The 25,927-nt window shown below is 33.3% G+C and overlaps 2 protein-coding genes and 1 long non-coding RNA gene across 8 annotated transcripts; 2 read left to right on the top strand and 1 right to left on the bottom strand.

Moving 5' to 3' along the window:
- The first annotated feature begins 202 nt into the window (after positions 1-202).
- On the top strand, positions 203-9,585 carry Syngr (synaptogyrin). The gene is made up of 9 exons (XM_076526152.1): positions 203-364; positions 644-811; positions 871-958; positions 1,055-1,286; positions 2,041-2,154; positions 3,627-3,853; positions 4,397-4,544; positions 4,729-4,969; positions 5,187-9,585. Exons 2-8 carry the CDS (start codon positions 658-660, stop codon positions 4,939-4,941), a joined length of 1,176 nt encoding a protein of 391 aa, XP_076382267.1. The 5' UTR covers positions 203-364; positions 644-657; the 3' UTR covers positions 4,942-4,969; positions 5,187-9,585.
- Positions 8,289-13,740, bottom strand: LOC143260502 (uncharacterized). Its single transcript, XR_013034731.1, has 2 exons — positions 13,653-13,740; positions 8,289-11,740 (listed from the first exon to the last, which is right to left on the bottom strand). It is a non-coding gene; the product is annotated as an uncharacterized LOC143260502 (long non-coding RNA).
- On the top strand, positions 10,996-25,797 carry pyd (zonula occludens-like protein polychaetoid). 6 transcript variants are annotated; one of them, XM_033476837.2, is made up of 19 exons: positions 14,131-14,270; positions 15,380-16,528; positions 16,626-16,797; positions 17,583-17,752; positions 18,194-18,393; positions 18,580-19,011; positions 19,128-19,188; positions 19,281-19,431; positions 19,535-19,686; positions 19,764-20,058; positions 20,142-20,313; positions 20,391-20,616; positions 20,822-20,996; positions 22,733-22,942; positions 23,206-23,547; positions 23,695-23,930; positions 24,704-24,896; positions 24,998-25,410; positions 25,496-25,797. In XM_033476837.2, exons 2-19 carry the CDS (start codon positions 16,524-16,526, stop codon positions 25,497-25,499), a joined length of 3,609 nt encoding a protein of 1,202 aa, XP_033332728.1. In that variant the 5' UTR covers positions 14,131-14,270; positions 15,380-16,523; the 3' UTR covers positions 25,500-25,797. The 6 variants fall into 6 exon arrangements, with proteins under 6 accessions (XP_076382261.1, XP_076382260.1, XP_033332728.1 ...); XM_033476841.2 differs by lacking the exon at positions 25,496-25,797 and having other exon boundaries at positions 24,998-25,031; positions 25,231-25,373; XM_033476838.2 differs by lacking the exon at positions 14,131-14,270 and adding an exon at positions 15,126-15,142.
- The last annotated feature ends 130 nt before the right edge of the window (positions 25,798-25,927 follow it).

Raw genomic sequence — 25,927 nt, 5'->3', positions numbered from 1 at the left:
GTAGTTTCCTAATTTAAAAAACAGGTTGCAGCATTAGGATACTACACAAAGATGGCGGATGGTATAAAAACTCTTACTATTTTCGCCAAGTTTAGTGTAAGTATAAGGCAATATCCTTTATGGTTGCTTCCATTGCTTTTGTTTATGGTCCATGGTATCAGTATGTATTTATTTCAATCATTCTTTCATTCATTCTAAGCAGTCTCAAAAAACAAAAGTTTGAACACATGCATATAATCCTGTTAAGTTGTAGAAAGTTTACAAACAAAAACATTGTGTAACGACGCTATATCGTCAGAAATTAATATTAGCTTGAATAAGCTTTTCTTTACAAAACTAACACAATCCTAATTTCATGAAGTAGGTAAGAATTTATTTGAACTTTCATTTTTAAATTAATTTTAATTACGTATATATTAAAGAAGCCTTACATATTATTTAAATTAATTAATTATTATAAATTAGTTAATTATTTAAAAATCAATATTTTAAATCTGAAAAATTCTATCTAGTAAACTTCCAGTAAGCTTCCAGTAGAACAAATTTATAGACTTAAATATGTCTACTTTCTAGTTTTCTAACTGATTAAAAATAAGTTACTTAGATATTTATTTTTACTGTATTGGATACCTTTTATTTCCAGTATTATTTTAAGTCATGGATAATTACTGTGATCCTTTCGGCTTTACTAAACAAACAGCTATTTTATTGCGTGGCTTAGATGCATCTGAATTAATACCTTCATGCAAGAAAAGAAATATATCAACTGATGTATTACACGAACTCAGTGTACAGGAGTTTATGATATTAGGTAAATAAGAAAATTATTTATATCGAGACACATCTTTAAACTAAGTAATATAAATGTAGGTGCTGATTCCAAAAAAGCTGAAGAAATAAAAAAGGCTTTAAGTATAAGAAGAAAATCTGGTGTAATAGTAACAAGTATTCAAGACAGGTAGACATCTATAGTATCTTTATTTGATTTAAGTAACACATTACAAAAACTACTCGGTAGGCTTTCGAAATTCTAGAGTATGATTAAAATTTTCAGACTTGATGATTTTTTTGAAATAATTACATATGGTGAGCAACATTTATGTTCTATATCACCATTTCTAACATATTGGCGATTGAGACTTGTAACCGAAAGAATCAATATATTTGTTAATCCTGACAAATGCTTAAGCGCATCTCATATATTACCCATTTCCATTGATGCAACATTATCGGAATTTGAAAAAACACTGGAAAATCTTACAGAGTTAAAAAAATTAATTTCAAGGGTATGTTTTAATAGCCTTTGATCTCAAAATTCGAATTAATTAATATAGTTAGATCCGTATCAATTTTTACAGGAAAAAGTGAAACCAAAACGTAATAACGTTCTACGACTTTGTATTTTGATAAGTGGAATGGGCATATTAACACTAGCATTAAAGACATACTTAATGTAATGGATAAAATATTTGATATACTATCTATTCCACTAATTTAAAAGTTCTAGAATTACTTTTCTGCTCATGTACGATTATAAATAAAGAAGTGAACGAAAAATCGATTTAAATAAAGAAAATTCGATTCTCGAATATCTCGATTAGAACAGAACCTTTCTACAGGTCGATAATCATTCCTATCATACAAATAATAATCCTATTGATAATATTCTTATTACTAAAATAGTAATACTTAGATAGTTATACTTTGATCCCCTATTAGTTAATTTGAAGCATCTTTTGGATAATATTATTATTGGCTTTATGATATGATTTTTGGATATTATTTGGGAAAGAATTCGAGAAATAGGAGAAAATGAGTTTCATAAACCAAACAAATGGTATGTAAGTACGAAATTACAATACGAATGAATACGACAAATCGATTGAAACCGATCGAGTTCTCGATTAATTGACGTTCTATCCGCGCGAAGCGCCCCCGTAAGAGGATCCACCCTAAAAGAGCTTGTTGGTGGGAGAAGAAAAAGGGTAACCTTTCCTAGCGCATGCGCGCTTCCATCAACTTCGAGCTTTCAAATTTCAGTTCAGTCGTAGTAAGATGGACGGTGGAGCGTACGGTGGAGGAAAGGCAGGAGCCCCTTTCGACCCCATTGCCTTCGTTCAAAGGCCTCAAGTCATCCTAAGAGCAGTATGCTTGGTAAGTTATCTCATCGAAAATCCAACACCTAACCTCATCTCTAGGCAACGTCTTCGTAAATAGAAGGAAATGTCGATTTTATGTGACGAGCATTGATTTTAAACGGTGAACCACTACCCCCTCCACCAACACGACACGATGGGGTTCTATTGATTTTTCGCGAATTCTCGTAATACACCCCATAATCTTGTACAATTGTCATCGTTACCAATAATTGTTTAGTTCAAATTTATTTCGTTGTAACGCTTAATTAACTAGGATGCATTAAAACATCAATAATATTCATTCCAATTGTCTTTCGGTGTCATTTGCATGATTCTTATACCTAAGTTAAATTTCGAGGTATTTAGATCGCGAAGATTTTTCAAGTTTTTCAAAAGACTCGGTTTCTGTTCCCTTTAAGGCAAATGAGATATCAAAGATACCGGGATCGATTTCGGGCGTCGTTCTTGTTGGAAACTCCGTACGGTTTTAATGAGATTCTAATTGTAGCTCAGAATACAGAAAATCGTTTCAGAGAGAGAGAGGATGTCTGTTAATTGATTTTTCATGCCACGAGTAAACGACAACCGCGTAAATTTTCCAATATTTGGTTCGTAAGATGAGATACTCAATATTATACCTAAAGACCTTTTTCGAAAAATTACATTTAACCTTTTTATTAAAAACTTTTGAGTGTTTTTCCAATTCATCGAAACATTTTTCAATTCCAAGTATACTTTTTTTAATTACTGCAATGCTAAATATATTTTTTTAATGCATCTATTATAATTTTTAAAATGTCAAAAATTCTACATATTTTTGAACGATCTGAATTAAAAAATTGAGAAGTATTGAATTCCAATGGTCATAATTATTTTGGAAGTGTGACATTTAACGAATATCCTTGAAAATGCTTTATAATTAATGAGTTTATGAAATAAACTTTGAAATTAATTTTTACAAGACAGTATTTAAACAATTGTTCTCAATTTGTTAGACATATTATTATTTTTAATTTGTTTATTAATATTCTGTTTCTGTTATGTTTCCGTATGTTTTGTTTCTGTTATGTTAACTAAAGCAATCGATTTATTTTGTAAATACCTTTTTTTGTTATTGTAAACACCTTTTTTTGTTATTGTAAATTATATGAACAAATAAATAAATTATGTTTATCATACATCCCCCGTCTTGTAATTGAATTTCCTTTGTGCTTTTAATTGCATGCATACCTACGCCAAACGGATATGAATCTAGTTAAAATTCTATATTCGATTTTATACGAACAAATATGTTAAGTAAGCAAATATATTTCAAACGAATGAATCTGTTTTAAGGAATAAGATATATTATTTTCAATATCTACGACTCATTTTTTGACGAACGTTATAAAAGAAAATGGCGCGAAGGTTTAAGCGTCGATAGAACACTTATTTGTATTACCTTTAAGTAACTTAAGGAATTCGCAGTGTCATTGTTTAATTTTGCAGCTCTTTGCAATAATCGTATTCGGATGCATAAGCAACAAGGGATACATTACAAAAGAAGGAGGAGAGGAGGTTTGTCTCTACAACGGGGATCACAATGCTTGTAATTATGGAATAGGAATCGGAGTCCTTGCCTTTCTTGCTAGCATCGGATTCCTTATCGGGGAATACCTATTCGAGCAGATGTCCTCTGTTAAAACCAGAAAGCATTTCGTCCTTCTTGACCTGGGGTATTATTACCAACATTATTTTCATTATCTTAGCTCAGAAATAGAATTACGTTTAACTAATAAATGATATTTAGAAATCGGGTTCAACGGTTTCACATTAATTTTAATATGAATTAAATGTCGATTTAGCAATAATAAGAAGATTAAATATTTATCCGACTTTTTGATCCAATCGGAATTAATAATTGAAAATTTTGGTATTTTACAAATACAATTTATAAGGTCGTAATTGTAAATTGAAATTGAAAAATAAAAAATAAAATTTTGCTATATAAAATTGATGTGCCATTTTTTAGAAAAAATATCATTGTCAGAATATACCATTTTATTCTTAAACTCAAAGGTATTTTGTTTAAATGCCAATCACAGTGTAATCAGTCACAGTAAAAAAATATTAAATGGTGGGGATAGCTGTTCAGTATGACCTTAATGACCTCAATTTTCTGATCCAAATATCGAAACCAATTTTATGATAACTTCTTAATTAATGTATACGTACGTTCTGTTTTTATACGAAATGAAATATTCAATTTTGGTGTTTAGATTTTCAGGTTTTTGGGCATTCCTCTACTTCGTTGGATTTTGTTATTTAACCAATGCTTGGAACAAATCAGAAAAACCGGACAATAACTATGGAGTGAACAATGTCCAGAGTGCTATTGCCTTTTCCTTCTTCTCCATTTTTACCTGGGTACATCGGCCAAATATTTTTTTTGCTTAGCTCATAAAACTATATAAACAATTTAAAAGAGATGATTCATAAGACAACAGTACAGTGTTGAGAAATCGTATTAGTTTAAATATTATTTTATATTAAAGAAACATGAATTTTGTTTTTAATTCTGATTTTAATATATTTTATTTGATATTAATAGGCTGGCTGTGCCTGGTTCGCCTTCCAAAGATTCAAGCAAGGAACCGATGCTGCTTTTGCACCTAGTTATGAGGCAGATCCTGTTGGAGGCACAGGCTATACAAGTTATCCTGATGCAACTGATACTGGATATCAAGACCCTCCATTCGGCCAACAACAACAGCAACAGCAGCAGCAACAACGGATGCCTGAATTCCAAGCACCAGCTTACTAACCCCTTCAGACATAATCTGAGACTATTGGTAAACTTACACAATTTCTATTTTACATAAATAATTTTGTATTATAATTTATGATAAAAGTTTGAGTTTTGTTAATTTATATAAGAAAATTAATTTTTGTTGACTTAATTACAGTTAATGGATTCTGTTCCTCCAGCTTGGCTCAAGTTCTTGTATTATTATTCATCAAAATTAACATAATAAATTCCTATAGTGGTTGTTTTCTTTTTTATTTCAGATACAACGCAAGAATCAATAGATGAAAAGAAGACAAGAGCTCCATATGAAACTCTTCGACTACTCGATAGATCATTGAGCAATGTCAATAGAGTAAGTTTTCATAGTAAGACAATTATAGTGAATGAAAGAAAGGGAGGACAAGGCAAAGGAGATTGAATATGAAAACAGATGAGAAGGAGATAGGAGAGGGAAAGAACAGAAGAGAGAATCTATGCCTGCTTGAATATGTGTGTATGTATGTGTAAAAGAATACATAGTATGCATGGATCTATGAGTGCAAGACAAGAAACGTTACTTGTTGAAACTGTGCTTCTTATTGTTGACCACTTACTAAGTCTTACACCTGAGATCGATATGGCGTAAGCATAAACGAAGAACAAACAAAACAGAAAAAATAATTGGCTTGATGCCCTTGAGTACACATTTGAGATTGAAATAAAAAGAAGAATTGTAAAAGTACAGAAAAATGAAGACGGAAAGGAAGGAAGAAAGATGGGCACTCACCATCCACAAAATTATATATATATATATATTAATATAAATATAAATGCATATATATATATATGAATATAATGTATAAGGTGTATCGAAAATAGATCTGTACAAGTGAAAAATATAAGAATTCCGTATTAGTGAAAGAAATGGTTCTTAAGTTTTGAGTTTTTTTTAATTTATATAATTAAAGTGTTCAATTTGCACGCAGCTTTGTTATCTAATGAGGAATGTTTAAAGTGAACGCACAGCTGCACTGTACTTAATTGTAGCCAGTGAATGGCAACAAAAAATTTCACTTTTAGAGAAATTTCTATGTTTTTCATTTGTATCACTGTTTTCAGAATGCCATGTGTATGTACACGTATGTATGTAAACATATTACATATATACATACATGTAATGTAAACGGATTCAGGATAGCAGCTCTGTAATAATTCTTAAGTAGTTACATGCACATATATTTTACTGTGTTATATCGTGTTCATAAAAAATCGCGGATACGATTGTACCTTTTCAATACGCAGGACCTATCAGAAATTAAGTCAGTTAGGCATCTTATTTCTTAGTCCATTTATCATACACGACACAATATTACTAGCAAATCTATCATTAGTGATTCGCCACATGCCACATCTGTGTATCAGCGAGTTACAAGTAACTCTTTTGTAAATGTACTAAAAGCCAAAATTTGATTATTAACTCGATGTGATGTGTCGTGTATCTCAATTACGATAATTGGATTCCAATACGTATTATAAAAGTTAAATATAAAACTGAGATTGTTCTGTTATATTTTGTTAATATTGGTATTACTAATTCGGAATAAGGTTATTTAATCGTATGTATAAATACGATATAAATAATTGAGAAATTTGGGAAAGCAATGTTTAAAGCAATTTTATCAAGAATTACTATCATTGTACTAATCGCTCAATGAGACGTAAAAAATCTGTGAAATGTATATATTGTATCAATTATTGATTTGTAGTATTTTAAGCGGTTGTTTATGTCAAATATCGTTTTCTTTGATAATAATTAATAATTCTTGACCCAGTTTCTCCATTATTTGTAATGTATGCTTTCTAAGAAATAGTGTTTCAAATCTTTAATTTGAATTGTCCACCATGATATTCAATTTTGTTAGATATTTATAGATTTTAATTAGATTTTGTTATTTTTTATTTCTTCTATATAGTTGCTTTCCAAATTTACTGCAACTATGTATTTCGTAATTTCTAGTTCAGTTTTCTTGTGAACAGTTGAATTTTTTCTTTTTCTTTCTTATTGTTTGATTATTTTATTCTGTCGTTTCGAGCTTTCCATTATCCTAGTGATCTTCTTGTTTTTTTTTTGACTAGTTTTCATTTTTGAAAATACCAGGAAGATATTTATTCTTTGCATATATTTTTCTGAATTTTCAGTTTCAAATATTCTGATTTGTTCTTCTAGTATATCTTTACCCTTTGTTAATTGTTTCTTTCCGTGCTTCCAAGTGTTGATAGTATCTTTATTCCATGTCTCGTCTCTTATTGTTTTCGTTTCTGCTCATGCTGTTATTATTTATCTGCCGTTGTCATTTGTTGTTTGTTTTGTATCGTACTTTTTCGCTGTTTTTTGTCTATCTGTTACGTTTCCGCTATTTTTTGTATCGCTGTTCGTTTTCGTTTCCTTATCGTTCCAGATTGTTTCGAATTTCAATTCTTTTTCTACTTTCAATGTTACCTTTTCTTTTCCATATTTGTTTCTTTCAATTTGTTTCTCTCTCCACACTTACTTCTGATCGTTTTTTTTATCATTTTTCTTTTTAGAAATCAAGTGCTTGCTTCACTTGTTTGACCTGTACCTGTCGTGCCCTCTCTCATAATTTATATTATTATTTATAACGATTAATAAAATTACGTTCACTCCAAGCCAAAATACTTCTAAGTTATTTTTAGGATGTACCTAGTTAGAAAGTATTTTTTACTTCGATGTAACGTTGAACGTTGACAAAACGGTTTTTACGTCTCTTTCTATTTGCGTTCGAAACACTCGATTTTTGAATGTGTAAGTTAATATTTCAGCAATATTGGAGCGACGTTACAAAAAAAAAAAAAAAGAAAAGAAACTGCTACAAATCTCGCGATTAACGGCATGACTGTCTCTCAGTCTCAATTTATTCGTGTTGCCCCTCACTGCCCTGTTTTGGCGGTAAAAATCAAGTAGCAGCTTGCATGGCAATGTCGTGTTTTAAGAACAACAAATAAAAAATCTGTTTCTATGACAAGCTGTGCTGTTACTTCTTTCGGGGCGCTGGCAATATTGCGTTTTTCTCGGAGAACAAATCGAATCGATAGTATCATAATTTTTGTGTCTATCGTAACGACAATAGTACAATGTAAAACACATAGTAATTAGATCCGTTATTATTTTCGTTGTTATTATTATCCGTGCGTTCAACTCCTATTTTGTTTGTCAAGAATCATGTATCGTTGTCGGTTATCGTAAAACAACATTTTCCGTGTACGGAAAATGTTCTTGGGCCAATAACAATTAGAGATCTTCGTGGTACATATTTAACACTTCCGTCTGGACTTCAGTTCTTTGAATAATAACTATTTACTACTTCACACGATTGTGAACACCGTTCTTGCTGAGAAGGTGAGAGTATTTATTAAAAATGGTATCAATAATTAAATAGTTGTTGTATCATTGTGATTATACTAGGTGTCTCATTGAAATAAATATTAAACAATTCAACATGGACAGAGGAACCATCCATTTTTGCTAAAATATTTTGTGATTTATTATTCGACAATTTCATTTTCGATTTCGATTCTACTGCGAGTTTATATCGTTCGTTATAATATAGATGATGGAAAAACGATTATTCGTTTATATGACACTGTTTAGACAAGCAAATTACAAAATCCTTGGCCTCGGCCGATCCGTTGAGACACCTCGTATATAGCGTAGCTGTATTTGCATTCGAAACAGTAAGGATCTGAGTGTTTAGAAAGAAGTATAATCATGTAACTTAACTATAGACGAGAATACATACAAGTAATTATTTTTATGCGAGTTGAACGATCGAACGATAGCCAAAAAATCAGTAGCTTCGACTCATTCACTCTGACGCAGTTACATTGGGGCGTGTGTGTGTACCAATTAAAAACTGTGTGTTCGCCTAGGAGAATTCCATAAACGAAGCATAAATATCGTTTTAATTTTTAACGAGTTCGATCATTTCGCTGGTTTCTAGTAATACAAATGAAGGCCGGTATCCTGCCCATAAAGCGAGGCAGTTAGGTCTAAATGGCGCTAAATTGAAAGGGAACCACAAAGAAAAAAGCCTTTAGTTAAAAAAAGGTGAACATTTTCTCTTTACTTTAGCATAAGTAGAAATCCATGCTCCGGGGGTCTGTCTCAAACGAAAGAAAATTGTTTGGCACGGGCCCGTCGAGGAGCCGTATGGAAATCAACGAGAAGACTATCACTTTGAAAGGAATAAGTAGATGAAAGCTAGATTAAATAATAATTACAAGAAAGAAAGAAGAATATACATTATAGATGTTTTATGACATGGCAACTAATTGTAACATTATTTGCTGAACATCGAGAAACTGTATTATTAAAGTGTGTATCTATCAAATATTTGAATACTTGATAAACGTGATTTATCTTCCTCTACTTCTCGTTATTTTCATATTGTTCCTGTTCGTAGCTCAAATATTCACGATATTTTAGCTTCGATGATGGGAAAGAAACGTCCATCGTCCAAATAGCGTTCCTCATATTAAAAACGTAAGCTTTCGTTTCGCGGGATTTTGTTGCATTTTTTCTATGTTCGTTTGAACGTATTGTTGGGGTTTGTATCATTAAATAGTAAGAATCTTATTGTTTAATAAATTTTGAGTGCCTAACGTGTGACGATCTCTACGTTTTACATTTCACTTTATGTGTGCGTATTTTCAAAGGATTTTATTTTCCTGTGTATCCGCATCGTTTTTTTTTTCTTTTTTTACTAAGTCTAGAAACCATCTTAGAAAGCTTCCGACTACGTGTAATTTTTACTCGTCTCGCTTACTGCATGCTGCATTTGTGAATGTCCGTTCGGGCGGGTTGGTTGACTGTCAGTGACGTTTTTAGCCAACCCATTGTTAACTCTAAATCGAAAGGAAGTCTAAAAAACAAGCGTCTACAAGCGTAAGAGTAATCGTAAAAATTTCGTTGATCGAAACAAGACAAAAAATACTTAATACCTTTCGACAACGTCTTGGGCCAAGTAATATTATATGGAGAGATCTATCAAACTTTTCGTGTAATAGATCTCTAAAAGAAAAATCTATTAAACGAAAATAACACAAAAAATACTTAATACCTTTCAACAACGTCTCGGGCCAAGTAATATTATATGGAGAGATCTATCAAACTTTTCGTTTAATAGATCTCTAAAAGAAAAATCTATTAAACGAAAATAAGACAAAAAATACTTAATACCTTTCGACAACGTCTTGGGCCAAGTAATATTATATGGAGAGATCTATCAAACTTTTCGTGTAATAGATCTCTAAAAGAAAAATCTATTAAACGAAAATAACACAAAAAATACTTAATACCTTTCAACAACGTCTCGGGCCAAGTAATATTATATGGAGAGATCTATCAAACTTTTCGTTTAATAGATCTCTAAAAGAAAAATCTATTAAACGAAAATAAGACAAAAAATACTTAATACCTTTCAACAACGTCTCGGGCCAAGTAATATTATATGGAGAGATCTATCAAACTTTTCGTTTAATAGATCTCTAAAAGAAAAATCTATTAAACGAAAATAAGACAAAAAATACTGAATACCTTTCGACAACGTCTCGGGCCAAGTAATATTATATGGAGAGATCTATTCAACTTTTCGTTTAATAGATCTCTAAAAGAAAAATCTATTAAACGAAAAGATCTATTAAACGAAAATAAGAGAAAAAATACTGAATACCTTTCGACAACGTCTCGGGCCAAGTAATATTATATGGAGAGATCTATTCAACTTTTCGTTTAATAGATCTCTAAAAGAAAAATCTATTAAACGAAAAGGTCTATTAAACGAAAATAAGACAAAAAATACTGAATACCTTTCGACAACGTCCTGGGCCAAGTAATATTATATGGAGAGATCTATTGAACGAAAAGTCGATCGATGACTTGCTTGATCGGTAAATTAATCAAATCATTCTTTTAGAGGAATAATTGTCATGTTGTGACTCTTTCTAATATGGCAGTTGAAAGTAAAGGGAAATGCGTCAACGTATCAAGAATATGAAGCCAATATGTGATTCTGGGGCTTCGCTCGGTCGATAGATTGATCGTTCTTCCGGAGTCGACAAGGAATGACATAGAGATTCCAGCAGCTCATCCCATATCAGCAACACCCGCCGTGATAAGCTGCGCTACGAAGCCGCCCACATTTCAAATGGTACCTCTGAGCATTTTTCAGTCTTCCTTCATGAATCGAAGTTCAATCAGTCTCGTCCCGCCGTTCCTCTTGTTAAATCGTTTAAAATACATTCTATTAAGGCGTGTTTTTGTCTCGGAGCATCGTTTACTATCATCGTTGCCATTATTGGAATCGTGTTTCATCAGTTAATAGTGAACGTTCGAAAAGACAGTAGCATTAACTCGAATTCATTCGAAGAAGAAGACATTCTTCGCATTCAAAACTGGTAATGTACATTTAGCAATATTCTATTAGTTTCCATAACTTATGTAAGTTGCACAATATTTCTTACACTTATTTGTTTATGTCAAATATCTTTTTCTTTGATAATAATTAATAATTCTTGACCCAGTTTCTCCATTATTTGTAATGTATGCTTTCTAAGAAATAGTGTTTCAAATCTTTAATTTGAATTGTCCACCATGATATTCAATTTTGTTAGATATTTATAGATTTTAATTAGATTTTGTTATTTTTTTATTTCTTCTATATAGTTGCTATTAGTTTTCATAACTTATGTAAGTTGCACGATATTTCTTACACTTATTTAGGATCCATTTATTCCAATTAATTCCGATAACTTTTTCCTGAAAAATAACAGAAAGAATTCTTACCGTCATTTGTACAAGTGCATGAATTTCTACTGAATATTTAAATATTATATTATATAATGTTTAATTATTAATATTATATTAAATATTAATATTATATAATATTTATATTCTACTGAATATTTAAATCTTTTTAATTTATACACTGCAGAATTAACTTTTATTTTAAAATATATCTCATTTTTCATAATATCGGCTCATCTTTTTCTTTTTTTTGATGATGCATTTAGTTTTTTCATTTAATCGATGTACGATTAATTAGTCTATTATTAATATTGTATTATTAATTGTTTACTTTATTCGGGTAGAATCCATTCGATATTTTTTGCTCGTAACGAATTAATTTTTGCAGTTACCGAATTCTACGGTGAAACAACATTGCCGACGGTGTCCTGTTGCATTACCGACAGTGTTTTTCTATCGAACCGTGGATAAGGAAGGGATCGAAACCAAAAAATGAAAATATTCGGTAAATTATTTCATAGTGGAAAAAGAAAAAAGAAGAGACGCGATTCGAAAAGAACATCGATGAAAAAACGAAACAGCGTGCCAACTGTACCCCATGACACCTTCCTTTTGGCTGGCAATCAACCAAGAAGACATAAACGAAGACATAGAGTAAGTAAATTATTAATATTTTCCAATTTTTTTAATATCTAGCACCCAACATTTGAATTTTGTATTAGTGAAACGAGAAACTATTATTTCTGTAGTATTTTGAAATAACTAAGAGTAACGATTAGCAAATTATGCTTATGCATCGTTCCTTTCAAGTGTCTAAACTTAGTCAGAAATCGATGTTCAAATTTACGAAAGTTCTTCGTAGAATATAATATTTTATGTCGATTCGTAACTCAAAGCCATCGCTGAGAACGCACACAAAGAAAAGCGCCACTTTGACTGGAATATGACACACCTCTCGAGCAGCTGGAATGTGTCGGCGTGGCTCAGATGCCAGTCTCTTGTGTCCTTTATTATCATTTTCCTAATTCACATTCGATGCAGTACGAAACAAGTGTAGAACAGGTTGCAATTAATTATGATTTTCAAATAATCATAAAATGATTTGGAAGTAATTTTTTTTATATCATTAACATAAAATCTATGAAGGTTCCATATAATTATTTATCTTATAGGAATTCTAACTAGATTTTTACGAGTATCTTGTACTAATAAAACGTTCATATTATGTGGAATCATCTTATTGTCACAGACGGATTTAAAAAGAAGATCGTAAAAGCGACATACTTTTTTGTCACATCCGACATTACCGACAATTACGAATTTTAAGCTTGTTAGTAGAAATAAAGTATTCTGTATACTTTGTTCACATTACGAATTGGCGGGAACCAACACTTGTGTTGATTTCATTTAAAATAATTTAAACGATGAGAAAGTTTTTGAAAGATAATTTCTTGCTAACGCTTAATAACGTTTATCAATACAGTCTATGTATGTTCAAGTTATTTTTAAATTTTAGTAACAGATTTATTTACAGTTAATTTCATTTACAATCTACCCGGTTAATTTTGTATTAGTATCAGATCATCATCGTCATATTATAATTTTGAGGATTTGATTACTATAGCTAACTTCTCTGTAAACTTGTTTAACAACAGAATAAAGTTCAATCTTTATTTTTGAAATTTTTTATTCCAAAAAGGACCTAAATAATTATGCGTTAATTTATTCATCTTCACTGAATATTTAACAGAAAAAAGGTAATAAGTATAATATTCTGTTGAAATGTACAATAAAATAGAATATACAGTATCGACTAAAATTCTATTTTGTATGTGCCAAACGGTTCATAACGCGGTTGTTCATAATATGTCTCTTTGATACAATGTAAGGTATTTTATCAAATACAAGTAACATGGATACGTACGTAAAATACGACTTTTTTTCTTATTCGAAACAGTATTCGAAACCAATAAACTGCAACCGAATAGACTTCGCGGCTCGAGATCGGGCCCATCACTATCGAAGCCGAAAACCGGTGCGCAGGCACGCGCATGCAGCGTAGCCTCCCTACTTATTCCCCGGTCCCCTTGCGCAGGTCTCTGGTCCCCACCACTCCCCCCACTCTTCGCGACACGTTCACTCAAGCCAGCTCCGTACTCTTCCCAGCAGCCGCCAAGCCCGTTTCTCATCCGATTTGCGTCGACCTGCCGCTTGCCGTAGCCAAGCCACGCTAGAAGCTACGAACCGATCCTCGGGACGAGAGAAAATCTCTCGATTTCCCGATGCGTGTAATTTTGCATTGCCGTGAATTTTTACCGTGCGTTTCGAGCCGCTCGTCTCGAGCGCGTGCGCCGCGCCGAGAGATCGAGGAATTCGGTGAAGTTTTTCAGTGTGCATTTTAAGTGCATGTGTGGAAACGTTGTGCTGGTGTGCCGTTTGGAATTCCGATACGTGGACCATGGATTTTCTATTCTAAACACTCCGGGACCTGGGATTTTAAGGGCTCCACTTGTTGGACAAGATTGTACTTGCGCACAGCACCGTGAGATATTTCTCTCCTTTCTTAAAATCATAACATTTTTTCGTGTCAAGCGTTATCGTGATTTCTCTTCCGTTCGAAGGAAGACTTCAATGCTTTCTTTTCTTCGCGACTCGATCCGGAGATGGGATGCTCGATAGCTTTTCTTCACTCGAACACGCTTGTCGCAGAATTAACATTGATTTGTGAATTTTACAAATGAACTGGGAATGTTAAATTTTCTTGGTACAGTTCGTTTCTTTTTATATATAAATCGACGTGGAAGCATCTCGACGGACAAGTTTGTTGTCTATTATTGTTTATCGGGTTTCATTCGATTTTCTAAAGTGAGAATAAATGTGCTGAATATATTGCAGCAACGAAATATAGAAAATCCTCCAATTTAATATTTCTAGTTAGTTTGTACCTGCAGCGAATAAGTCGAGTCTACCTGTTGAACGATCCGGAAATTCTAGTGTTCCCCGTGGTTTCTGAATGCATTTTCTCACAGTTGTTCGTCGGCCGAGGGTGACTCGGATCATTGGAATTCGTTTCCTGCTGACAATGTGTGTAGTCACTTTTCGAGACGGGGCGAGATCTCTCACTCGAAGTTTCCCCACTTGCCAGACACACCGGTGTGTTTACAATGGTTCGAACTTGTCCTTGTAGATCCAGATCTAGTTTGGAAAATGGAAGTTCGTGTATGTGCGATAGAATCACGGAACACTGCGAATAAAAAAGCCGATCCTATCCGTCTGCATTACCATGCAACAAGTGGCTCTTAGGAGTTTGTTTTGAACTCTGAAAACTTTTGATATCTTAAATCTGTTTTTGAGATTGTTTATATATCAGCTTTGACTACTAAATTCGGTGCAGGTTATCGTTCTTTTTTACGTGTACGTATAAAAATTATATCGTACAAATTAAATTGGTTGGAAGTAATTTTTAACATTATTTTTCATTGCAAAATTTATCAAATGCAATAGGAGAAAATCGAATTGAAAATCCGATGAAACGAAATGATTTGTTTATTCTTTCGTCAGTTCTTATAAGTCTGTGTAAACATGTAAAATGAATAAATCTTGTGGTAAACACGAGTTCTCTCTTGACGTCATCATTTTGTAAATTTACAGTACCGTGTATTAGAAGAATGTAATGGACTCCGGTGAAAGACGCGCGATGCAATCACCAAACATGCAAGAAACTTGAGCACGAGCACATCGTTTTGAAAATCGTCGAGTATAGTAATCGAAATTGTAAAAAAAGTTAGCGTGTCACAAAGTATTATTAAGAGAGAGAGACAAACAAAAACCAGGAATACATGGCGAGCTTGTGAACGAACGGAGGAGAATGAATGTTGATCGAAAATATTTTTAACCAAGAGTAAAAGGATCGTAGATCGCGTGGATAGTAAGACAGGAGAAAACCGACGGAAATTGAAATCGGTGCGAGCAAAACGAAATATTCAAGATCGCCGTAGAGAAAAACGGCGAGCGTGAAACATGGAATTAGAACGAGGAGGAAAGTGAAGGTCTGACCACTCGAGAGGAAAATGGAATTCCATAACTGTGGGTCACTTTGAATTCTCCTGCGTGGCGCGCGCGCGCGGCTCATCGTGGAAAACGCGATTAGAAAAACTCTCTCGCTGGAAAACGAGGTCGCGCGATTCAATGGAATAGCGCGCGCGATAGATGTGTAATAGAGTAAAAGCAGGGGGAAAAAACGCATCGAAGGAATCTGGGATGCACGTGGGATTGGTCGCTCCTACGCTGCTGCCAGAGACGACGCCTATGCGCCGGAAAACTTCGCTGAGAGAACGCTCAACGGCTTTATTTTTCTAGAAGCCATAGAACTGTGATAAATATACTTCATATTGCACGATTATATTTCTCGAACAACGAAATCCATTTTATATCGAAAATACTGATGAAAAAGGAATATACATACGTTATTTATAAAGTATTCATGGAAAGTACACAATTTACAAAGTAAGATAGGAATTTGCTTAAAGCGGAAAATGTTGCAAGAAAATGCGTATTTTTCTTGACGGACAATCGATGGACATTTTACGAGAAAGAGTTTTCTACGAGAAAGAGAAAAGAAGAAAAATACTGAATAGATAGATCGACTAGTGATTAAGGATTAAATTTGAACAAAGAAGATTTATATTTTTAATGATCTCACCTTTTTTTTATAGCAGTGCAATATTAAAAGAATAATTAGCAACTGTCGTGTAGACATTGTGAACATAAGAAGATATTAAACGAATCTTTTTAGATGGTGTAAGTACGATAATTGAAAAACTGAAGATGCAATTGTAATTGCAAAGGAAATACGTGGAGAAAGGAATATGCACATTTAGCGAATATGTTTCCTCAGAGACATTGAACAGGGGAAAACGTCGGATTTTGAGGCCGAGCTTTCCCAATTAGCGAGAATGGAGAGAAGTGATAATAATGTGGGTGTTGGAAATTCGGGAAATCCACCGAATTCGCCTTCAACGACACACAGCGGTATTCTTCATAATACTTCCGGTGGAACCGATGCACAGGTGCGAACCAATAAATTTTTGTGTAAATAAATGGGACCGTACGCAAAGCGTTGTAATGAAGTTTTAAAAATATAAACAAAATCGAATCAACGTAAAATTTTATCTCATTTTTTTCGAAAAATGTTTTTCGAAAATAATTCATTTGTTATTCGAAAAAATTAAGTATAGGAACTCGAATGTTGCCGAAATGAATTCGGAAGTTCTGAGAAATGAATATTTTCGATCTTCTAGAACCTGGAGGAACGATGCTTTGAGAAGCGTTTTTTATTTACATTTTGTTATTTTAGATGAGGCAAGTCGATTGAATTTGTAGTAAACTTATAATATTTACGATATTTCAATATAATATAATATATATAATATTTATAATATTATATTATATATAATATATAAATATATTATATATTATTTATATATTATATTATTATTATATTTATATATATTATATTATAATAATATATTTATAATATTTATTATAAATTGAAATATCGTCCCGGATTGGGTTCGAGTTAAATGCGTGTTAAGCAAACGAATCCTCTTAAAGAGAATCCCTAGAATTTTCATCCAATTACTTGTCCAGCTTGTTTCCTCGAATTCTTTCCATCTATTTAGCGAGAAGTACATTCTTAGAAATCCTCTGTATCTAGAACTTGCAAGAATTATCACTTGTTATCGCACTACAACGAAAATGAAATGTTGATCTTACGGCTCTGCAGGATATACTTACTCATCGCTGCTTTTAGAGGTTCCGCGACGTTCTGATTCGTATGGATAATTTTTTTTAGAACGGAGACAGGGCATGGGAGGTCCACCATGTCACAGTTACCAGAGTTCCCGGTTATGGATTCGGAATCGCAGTTTCCGGTGGACGGGACAATCCCCATTTCACCAACGGCGATCCGGCCATAGCGATCTCCGACGTTTTAAAGGCTGGACCCGCCGAAGGAAAGTTACAGTAAGGAATCTTATCTATAAAAATGCGTGAACCTGAACCTTGAACCTTTGAAAAACCTAACAGAACAAACATACATGTAATATCTATTGGACGGTTTACATTTTTATTAGAAGATTTATTTTCCGTTTCAGCTGTAGAATATGCTGAAAACGTTTGTATTAAAGCTTATCTTATTCCCTGCATATAAGTTGCATTAATCAACAGTTAGTTTATACTTTAACGCATGCGAGAACAATGTGGCGCGGTGTTTTAGTAGTAATAGCAATTTATAGACTACTATAATAATATAAATAAATATATAATACTATAAATAATATAAGTACTAATTTATATGATATATATTTATACTATATATAGTAGTATTTAGTAGTAGTAATAGCAATTTATCGAATCCGTTGCATTTTCTTGATGACAATTTTCTAAAGGTATTCTATTCTTTAGAGTAAACGATCGGATAATATCCGCTAATGGAATATCGTTGGAGGGCGCCGATTATGGAGCCGCTATCCGCGTCCTTAGGGATTCTGGATCAACGGTTTTATTGATTGTCAAGCGTCGAGCTGCATCGAATTCTGCGGGCACAGGAAACTCCACTCTTCAGAGTCACAGATTGACGCTTACGAGAAATAATAAAAAAGACGGTTAGTAAAGAAATATAATGTCTTTAATCAATACTAATGACTCTTCAATCAATACTAATTCAAAGGATTTCTCTGTATCGACGATTTTTGAGAATATTTTAAAATATTATTATACATTTAAAGATGTCAAAAGTGGATTATTATATTGTTGCAATAATTTCTTGATGCATATTCTTTTTGTCCCAGATTTTGGAATTGTCCTCGGTTGCCGGCTCTATGTGAAGGAAGTAACGCGAGAGAACTCAGGAGTGAAACTAGGAGACGTATTAACTCGAATTGGTAGCGTGGCTACAGATAATATGAGCCTCAAAGAAGCCAAAAAATTAATGGACCAATGCAAAGACAGATTATCAATCGTGGTAACCCGAGACAATTCTTGCTGTCATGCCCACCAGCAAGCAAAGACTGAGACCGGAGAATATCTCTCAGGAACAACAAGCTATAGTAGTCAGAACTTGTATGTTCCACCACCGACAAGGCAACCGATAGAAGATAAAAGCAACCTTGTTCCTAGAGGTCGGACAAGAGGACCTCTCATGGACGTCTCTCTTAGTCAATTGGATCTTCCCGCAACGCCTACCGTTGATCCTCCTAGACCACCGCCTCCTAGACCAGAAGGTATAATGTATTATTTTGTATATTTTGGTATTTTGGGTATCTCGTTAGAACACAATGACATTTTTGACAATTTATACGAATACAATGAATATATCGTTTTTTACCATTTATTATAGATTATTATGGGACTAGAAGGCAACTCTATGACGAAGAGTTGTCACGGAATAAACTTCCAATGTGAGTATTATATCATGTTATGCTGTTTATATTTTTATAAAAAAACTTGTTTCTAAGATATAAGTACCTACATTATACAAATATTTTGTTAGGCCTGATCCCCGATTCATTACTTTCCAAAAAGAAGGATCAGTGGGTGTCCGTCTAAGTGGTGGAAATGAAACTGGTGTTTTTGTCACTGCAGTTCAAGCAGGGAGTCCAGCATCTCTTCAGGGTTTGCAACCTGGCGATAAAATTCTGAAGGTTAATTTATTTTTTTAATAATAAGTTTTAATTACATTAAAAATACTACGGAGTAAAGCATGTCTATTTGTAATCACTAACGAAACGTATTAATACATTTTAGATAAATGATATGGACATGAAGGGAGTAACAAGGGAAGAAGCTGTTCTTTTTCTGCTCAGTCTGCAAGAACAGATCGACTTGATTGTTCAACATCGACGACAGGAATACGATCAAGTAGTAGCTTCAGGAAAAGGCGATTCTTTTCATATAAAGTAAATATTATATGAAACATGTGAAACGTTTATTGTTAATACGAGTCAATAATAATATTTTTTAAAAAACATTGCAGAACTCACTTCCATTATGAACAACCTCAAAAGGGTGAAATGAGTTTCCGAAGCGGAGATGTGTTTCATGTGGTGGATACGTTACACAATGGGGTTGTTGGTTCTTGGCAAGTCTTCCGCATCGGTAGAAACAATCAGGAAGTACAGAAAGGAATTATCCCGAATAAAGCTCGTGCCGAAGAACTAGCAACCGCGCAATTCAACGCGACAAAGAAGGAAATGAGTGCGAGTGAAAGCAGAGGTAGCTTCTTTAGGAGAAGAAGAAGCAGCCATAGACGTTCAAAATCCTTGGGAAGGGTAAATCTCTTCCATACTTGCTGGAATAAGAATTAACAATTCGGATAATTTTACCGTAATAATTATTTCCGTGTTTTTTTTAGGATCACTGGGACGATGTTGTGTTCTCAGACAGTGTTAGCAAATTTCCTGCCTACGAAAGGGTTATTCTAAGGCACCCGGGTTTCGTGAGACCTGTTGTTCTTTTCGGACCAGTTGCAGACTTAGCTAGAGAAAAACTTTTAAAAGATTTTCCTGATAAGTTTACATCGCCACGTAAGTGAGAATTACTGCCAAACTTAGTTAATAAAATTAATTTGAAAAATCTTGAGGAAACATGCTTTCGTTTATAGAGATGGAAAACCAATTGGAGGACAGCGTTGGTAAAAATACTAAGTCATCGGGCATCATCCGATTGAGTGCCATTAGAGAAGTCATGGACCGTGGAAAACATGCTTTACTTGATATTACTCCCAACGCAGTGGACCGACTGAACTACGCGCAATTCTATCCTATAGTTATTTTTCTGAAAGCAGAAACGAAGCAAATTATCAAGGAAATGCGAGCCGGAATTCCCAAGTGAGTTTTTATTCAGCTAATGTGCAGTGCCACAGTAATAGTGGAAGTAAATATTTATAGTCCAATTTAATGATTAATTAATTCGTTCACGTGATCATTAAACTTACCAGTACCATTTCATAGCTAACATCACAAAAATGCCGAAATTGATCTCGACAATTCTAATTTTTTCCAGATTTTTAGTAAAAACCATTATGTTTTTTAGATCAGCACACAAGAGTAGCAAAAAGCTTTTGGAACAGTGTCAGAAGTTGGATAAAATTTGGGGCCATACGTTCAGCGCCGTAATCACGTTAACCACCCCAGAGGCTTGGTACCGGAAGTTGAGAGAACTGATTGACCGACAACAACAAGGATTACTATGGATGAGTCAGACTAAGGTAATGTTTTCTAAATTTTCTAAAAACACTTTTAAAGTTACATGCTTATAGTGATTTACCAACAAACCTGATCGCAATGAATTAAAGTTGATAATTCGATGATGGGTGCTTATAATATTAAATGAAATCTACGCTCATGCATAAATATGGAGGTTTTGTGAACTGGATTGTCGTTTAAATGATAAAAATCCTATTCGGCTGGGAACTAATGGGATTACGTTGATAAAATTATTTTATGATAATTTATTGTAGCCATGGTATGGTCGACAAATGACGTGGGAGCTATGTCATACGTCCGGCGACCCCCGTGATTTACCTCCCCCTCCCGTACCCCCATTCTCAAAGGAGACGGCATTTCATGACGTAAACGAAAATGACACTTATCACACGGACAAATTATTTTCGTTACCTTCTTATCCGTCTCTAACTTCTGATGTTGTCCGTGAGCAATTTTTCGGCTACATTTAAATCCTGCTTATCCTGTTTGGGGTGTCTTGATTATCATCTTTCAGTCGATGAATTTTTATGTTACATTTTTTAAGTTAATTCAGCAGCGCCTCAGGTAGATTTTGCCCCTTGTTTTGTACGATTTTTTTACAAGTTTATTTTATTTGTAAATGTACAATGTGGCAGGTCCCATTTAGAGATATATATGTTTTTTCAAGTTTACTGTTAAAATTGTTATATAATTACTAATACCATATTTTAAGATATTCGAGGCACCTTGCATTCCATGTCAAGTTCAATTTGCATGATTGCATTAAACAACTTCATCATGCATCATATTAAATTATAAGACAGGCCAATGTTATTGTGTAAGGTATTTAATGTAGTGTAAAATAGTCAAACAACAGTCAATATGAACCACATTTGTTAAGATTCATTATTGGGGAAATATTCAATGGGAACATCACGAGGTATGAGCAACTCTGCTTTATTTATGAATATAATGTCATGTTAACAATTCCTTAATTATTTCATTAATTATACGAGTAACCACGTAAAAATAATTATATCTATTTAAAAAGATTCGATAAAACTTTTTGATGTAAGAAATTATGGAACTATAGTATTGGTTTGTAACATACGTCTTTCAATACTTATTATAAATAATACTCTACGCATTTTCAATTAATTGAGAAATATAAGAAGAATAGGCACAAACGTTCAGCTTAGAATTTAATAAACAATAGGCATGAAATCAGTACAGCGTTTTAACCACATTAATTTTCTAGGAATTCTTTCAATCATTCACCCTGCATCTTCTTGAACGTACTAACCGAATATTAAGTGTTATATTTTGTCTGGACTTTCATGTATTGGCTCAGCGGTGTTGAATAATTGTCAAACATTCTACTATTCCAAATAAAAACTAAAAATATTTGCAGAGCATAAAAACATATTTGCTCCCAAAGGTTTTTCTTTAATTTAATTCTAATTTTTTTTTTCTTCAATAATCTTTTATAAACTACTTAATCCGATATACGACTTCGCATCATTTAATGGCAAATGTTTCTTTTTCATTTCAATTTTAACCCTTTCAGACATTGTTCATTTAATTAAAATAGTCTCGTTTAATATAGTAATTTATCCTAACATTTATAAGAAAATAATAATTATCATTTTATTTAAAAAAAATAGACCTTTGAAAATGTTATAAATAAAAAGAATGGTCTGGAGGGGATAAAACGCATAAACCACTGTAACATGTTGTCCTCTGTGTCCTACGATGATAGCCGGAAGAAGCACTCTCGGATGACTTCCTATTCCCGATGACTTCTCGCCTCTCCTATGCTTCCTCTCCGGAGAGTGACTTGGAACTTAGTCCGGCACCAGCTTTGCCGGGTGCTTTGGGTGCACCCTCTAGATTGAAGAGCAGCTCTGATCCAAGTATTGCCACACAAGATGATATTGCTGCTCCACCACCATATTCGACCACTTATCAGGTAAATATACCACTCATATTCAAGTATTTACATTCAATCAATTATTCTCTACTTCTCTGCACAATGTTGATAAATTCCACCATGAAATATACAGACTATTTTATAGTCAATAATGATTTCAAACTGATCCATCTTCCATCTTCCATTTTAAGGAATATATTTTATTTATAATATTATTTATATTATATATATATTATATTATAATATTATTTATATAATTACACAAATAGACTTCTTCAAACTTCAAATGTGATTTATTCTAGCAATCGTTCGAGCAACCAAAAAGAAGATCACAAGGAGGTATGGGGGATGGAAAATATGGGTTTTCATTGTCGGGACAAGTCAGTAATCAGTCCGGTTCACCTGAATATTTCGGTGGCTCATTCGAACCAAGATCATCTCATCATAGTCCACCTGATTTACCACCGCGAGTGGATCGGAATGCGAAACCTAGTAGTCAGTCAGGAAGAAATACTATCGGTAGATCTGCGCAAGAAAGATTACTTAATAAAACAGATTCGGTGCTGGATGTAGCAAATTATATAAATGCCACACCTCATAAAGCAAATGCTACGTCGTCGCTGGAAAGAGCTCAGCCAAAAGCGGTAAATTCTTTATTAACATTAAAATTTCAAGTGTAAAGTAATTTTGTATTATCCGCACAGACGCGCAAAAAGAGCGGTAAATTAAACGACTATTCGTATTATCTGAAACGTTTCGTACCCAATTTAAATATTTCATTTTGCACACAGGGTAGTTACGATAGTGTGTCTTCTTATGACTCCTACAACAATACGAATGGAAATGCAAGTTATGGAACTCCTGGTTTGAATACGTCCACGAGTCGATTAGGTCCTAATGTACCGGATGATTTAAAAGGCAGTGGTGCGCCAGCGAGGTCACACGATCCTTACAGATTCACTAGATCAACAGCACAACCAATTCCCAATCATGATCCACAGACACGGACTGACTACGCTAAATACAGGTATGCTCGGATTTTCATTTCTAAAAAATTGCATTCTTTCGTGAAAAGCAAATTAAATCTTGTGACATTCAAAAATGTTGATATATGCAAGAAATCGGTGTAAAGCGACGAATACATTGTAAGGCGCAAGCACCTTATCAAAAATAAACTACAATATGCAAGAAATATATATAATAATATATATAAAAATATATGCTGTATATATTTATATTATACATATATTATACTCGGTCAAGAAATTCAGAAATGTTTAAATTTGCTTTTTTAATTTCACTTTTTTTTTCTTCCTGCCTAGTGCGATGTCACGGAAACCTCGGCAATTAAGAAGAGCTTATAGAATATACATTTCTAGCCAAGATACGTTAGTCTAAATATTTTATTTGGTTAATTTGTTTATTTCACTTAAAACTGATATTTTAATATACGTAGCCTTTTGCATATAAAAAATTTGTATATATCTTGAAAATTCCTTTGATTATAAAAATTGTACGATCTAATTTATACATATATGTATACATATTGTGTACTATGGATAAATGTACACATTTATCAGTTGCAGTTGTACTTAGATAACTTCACAAAAGTATATGCATACAAATGTTAATGCCATCATCATAATTTATGTTCATTGAAAATTCGTGCCTCTAATTAATCTGCTCCTATTAAACCGCTCGTTTATTTAAATTTTAGTGTATTTCTCCACTATTACTGAACCAATTTCCATTGTATCCCTGTATGCTAGAAGCTAGACTATTCTGCTTTATACATTGTAGCCGCACAACTGATTACAAGTCGATAACGCTACCCCAAAACAAACCTGGAGGATCGTACAAACCAATACCACCTCCGAAACCAAAAAACTATAGACCACCGCAGGCGAATATAACGCAGCCGGAAAGTAACGGAAGCGAAGGGAATAACACAACTCACCAACATTCAAAAAGCTACTCCATTGCCACCTCTCACGTAAGTAATCATTTATTATCCGTGCGAATACTTGTATTCCTTGTGTCTGTCGTAAACGTAACAGCAGAAAATTGAAGCTAAACATTTGTTATATTCTGTAGGTAGAAGGTAATAACAACGTTCAGCGTAACAGTGGTCAGTACTATTACAATATTCCACCTCCAAATCGTCACGATTCGAATCTCACAAATTCCCATCACAACTTGAGCCATTTGTCCACGCCTGCACACAATCATAGTTTGAGTCACACGCATCCACATTGTAACCCGCCAATGTCAACTCATAGTCACAGTAATAGTGCCAGTCAGTTGAGTCTCGGTCTCTCCCATAACAGAAACAACGTAAATCACAATGGATATGTTGTGAACAATGGTCATAATGCGTCCGCGCAAAATTTTCCAACGAGTCCCGGACATAACAGAGAACCAAGTGCTTTAGATCTCGCCGGAAGTAGGGAACAAAGAGGAAGCGCCTTCGAACTTTATCGCAAACCTATGCACCATTATAACGCAAGGTAATATAATTATTTTCTTGTACAGAAATGAACAAGAAATATATCATCACATAAAGCTGTATTAATCACTATATTTGATTTACAGTTAACGTGCACAATAATTTCATAGTTTTATTGTTAAACGAGAAATGAAAGGAAGAATTGATCTTATCAACTGAAGACAACCGTTGAAGACTATGGAGATTTGAATGAATAATTCGTTATAAAGATTAAGAATGAAAACGAAGGAAAATTTCAGAGCGTGTCCTCTAATTTAGGAGAGATCAGATAAGTAGAAAATTAAACATGTTTCATTTTTTTCACCCTGAGTTTGTACATACGACTTTAACAAAAACATATAACAAAGTCTTGCAATAACAATTGTTAAATAAAATTTTTTTACTTGAAGTTACGTTAGTAAAACACGTTATTGTCTTCCTTTCTTTAAGAATATTCTGATTCATGAAAAATATATAACAAAAAAACTAAATAAGACTTTTAACTACTTGTAATATCTAGTAACACAGTGTAATAAAAT

This window comes from Megalopta genalis, chromosome 13 (genome assembly GCF_051020955.1).
Source record: "Megalopta genalis isolate 19385.01 chromosome 13, iyMegGena1_principal, whole genome shotgun sequence".
Classification (NCBI taxonomy): domain Eukaryota; kingdom Metazoa; phylum Arthropoda; class Insecta; order Hymenoptera; family Halictidae; genus Megalopta; species Megalopta genalis.
Note: the sequence above shows the minus strand (reverse complement) of the source record. Positions and strands in the feature narration are given on the sequence as shown.

Excerpts from the sequence above, each read along its gene's own strand:
- Syngr (XM_076526152.1), top strand. The coding sequence starts at position 658 with ATGGATAATTACTGTGATCCTTTCGGCTTTACTAAACAAACAGCTATT. Across the intron at positions 812-870 it reads ACAGGAGTTTATGATATTAG|GTGCTGATTCCAAAAAAGCT; the intron begins GTAAATAAGAAA and ends ATATAAATGTAG. Across the intron at positions 3,854-4,396 it reads TTCGTCCTTCTTGACCTGGG|ATTTTCAGGTTTTTGGGCAT; the intron begins GTATTATTACCA and ends TTTGGTGTTTAG.
- pyd (XM_033476837.2), top strand. Across the intron at positions 17,753-18,193 it reads CCCGCCGAAGGAAAGTTACA|AGTAAACGATCGGATAATAT; the intron begins GTAAGGAATCTT and ends TCTATTCTTTAG. Across the intron at positions 20,314-20,390 it reads TGATAAGTTTACATCGCCAC|AGATGGAAAACCAATTGGAG; the intron begins GTAAGTGAGAAT and ends TTTCGTTTATAG.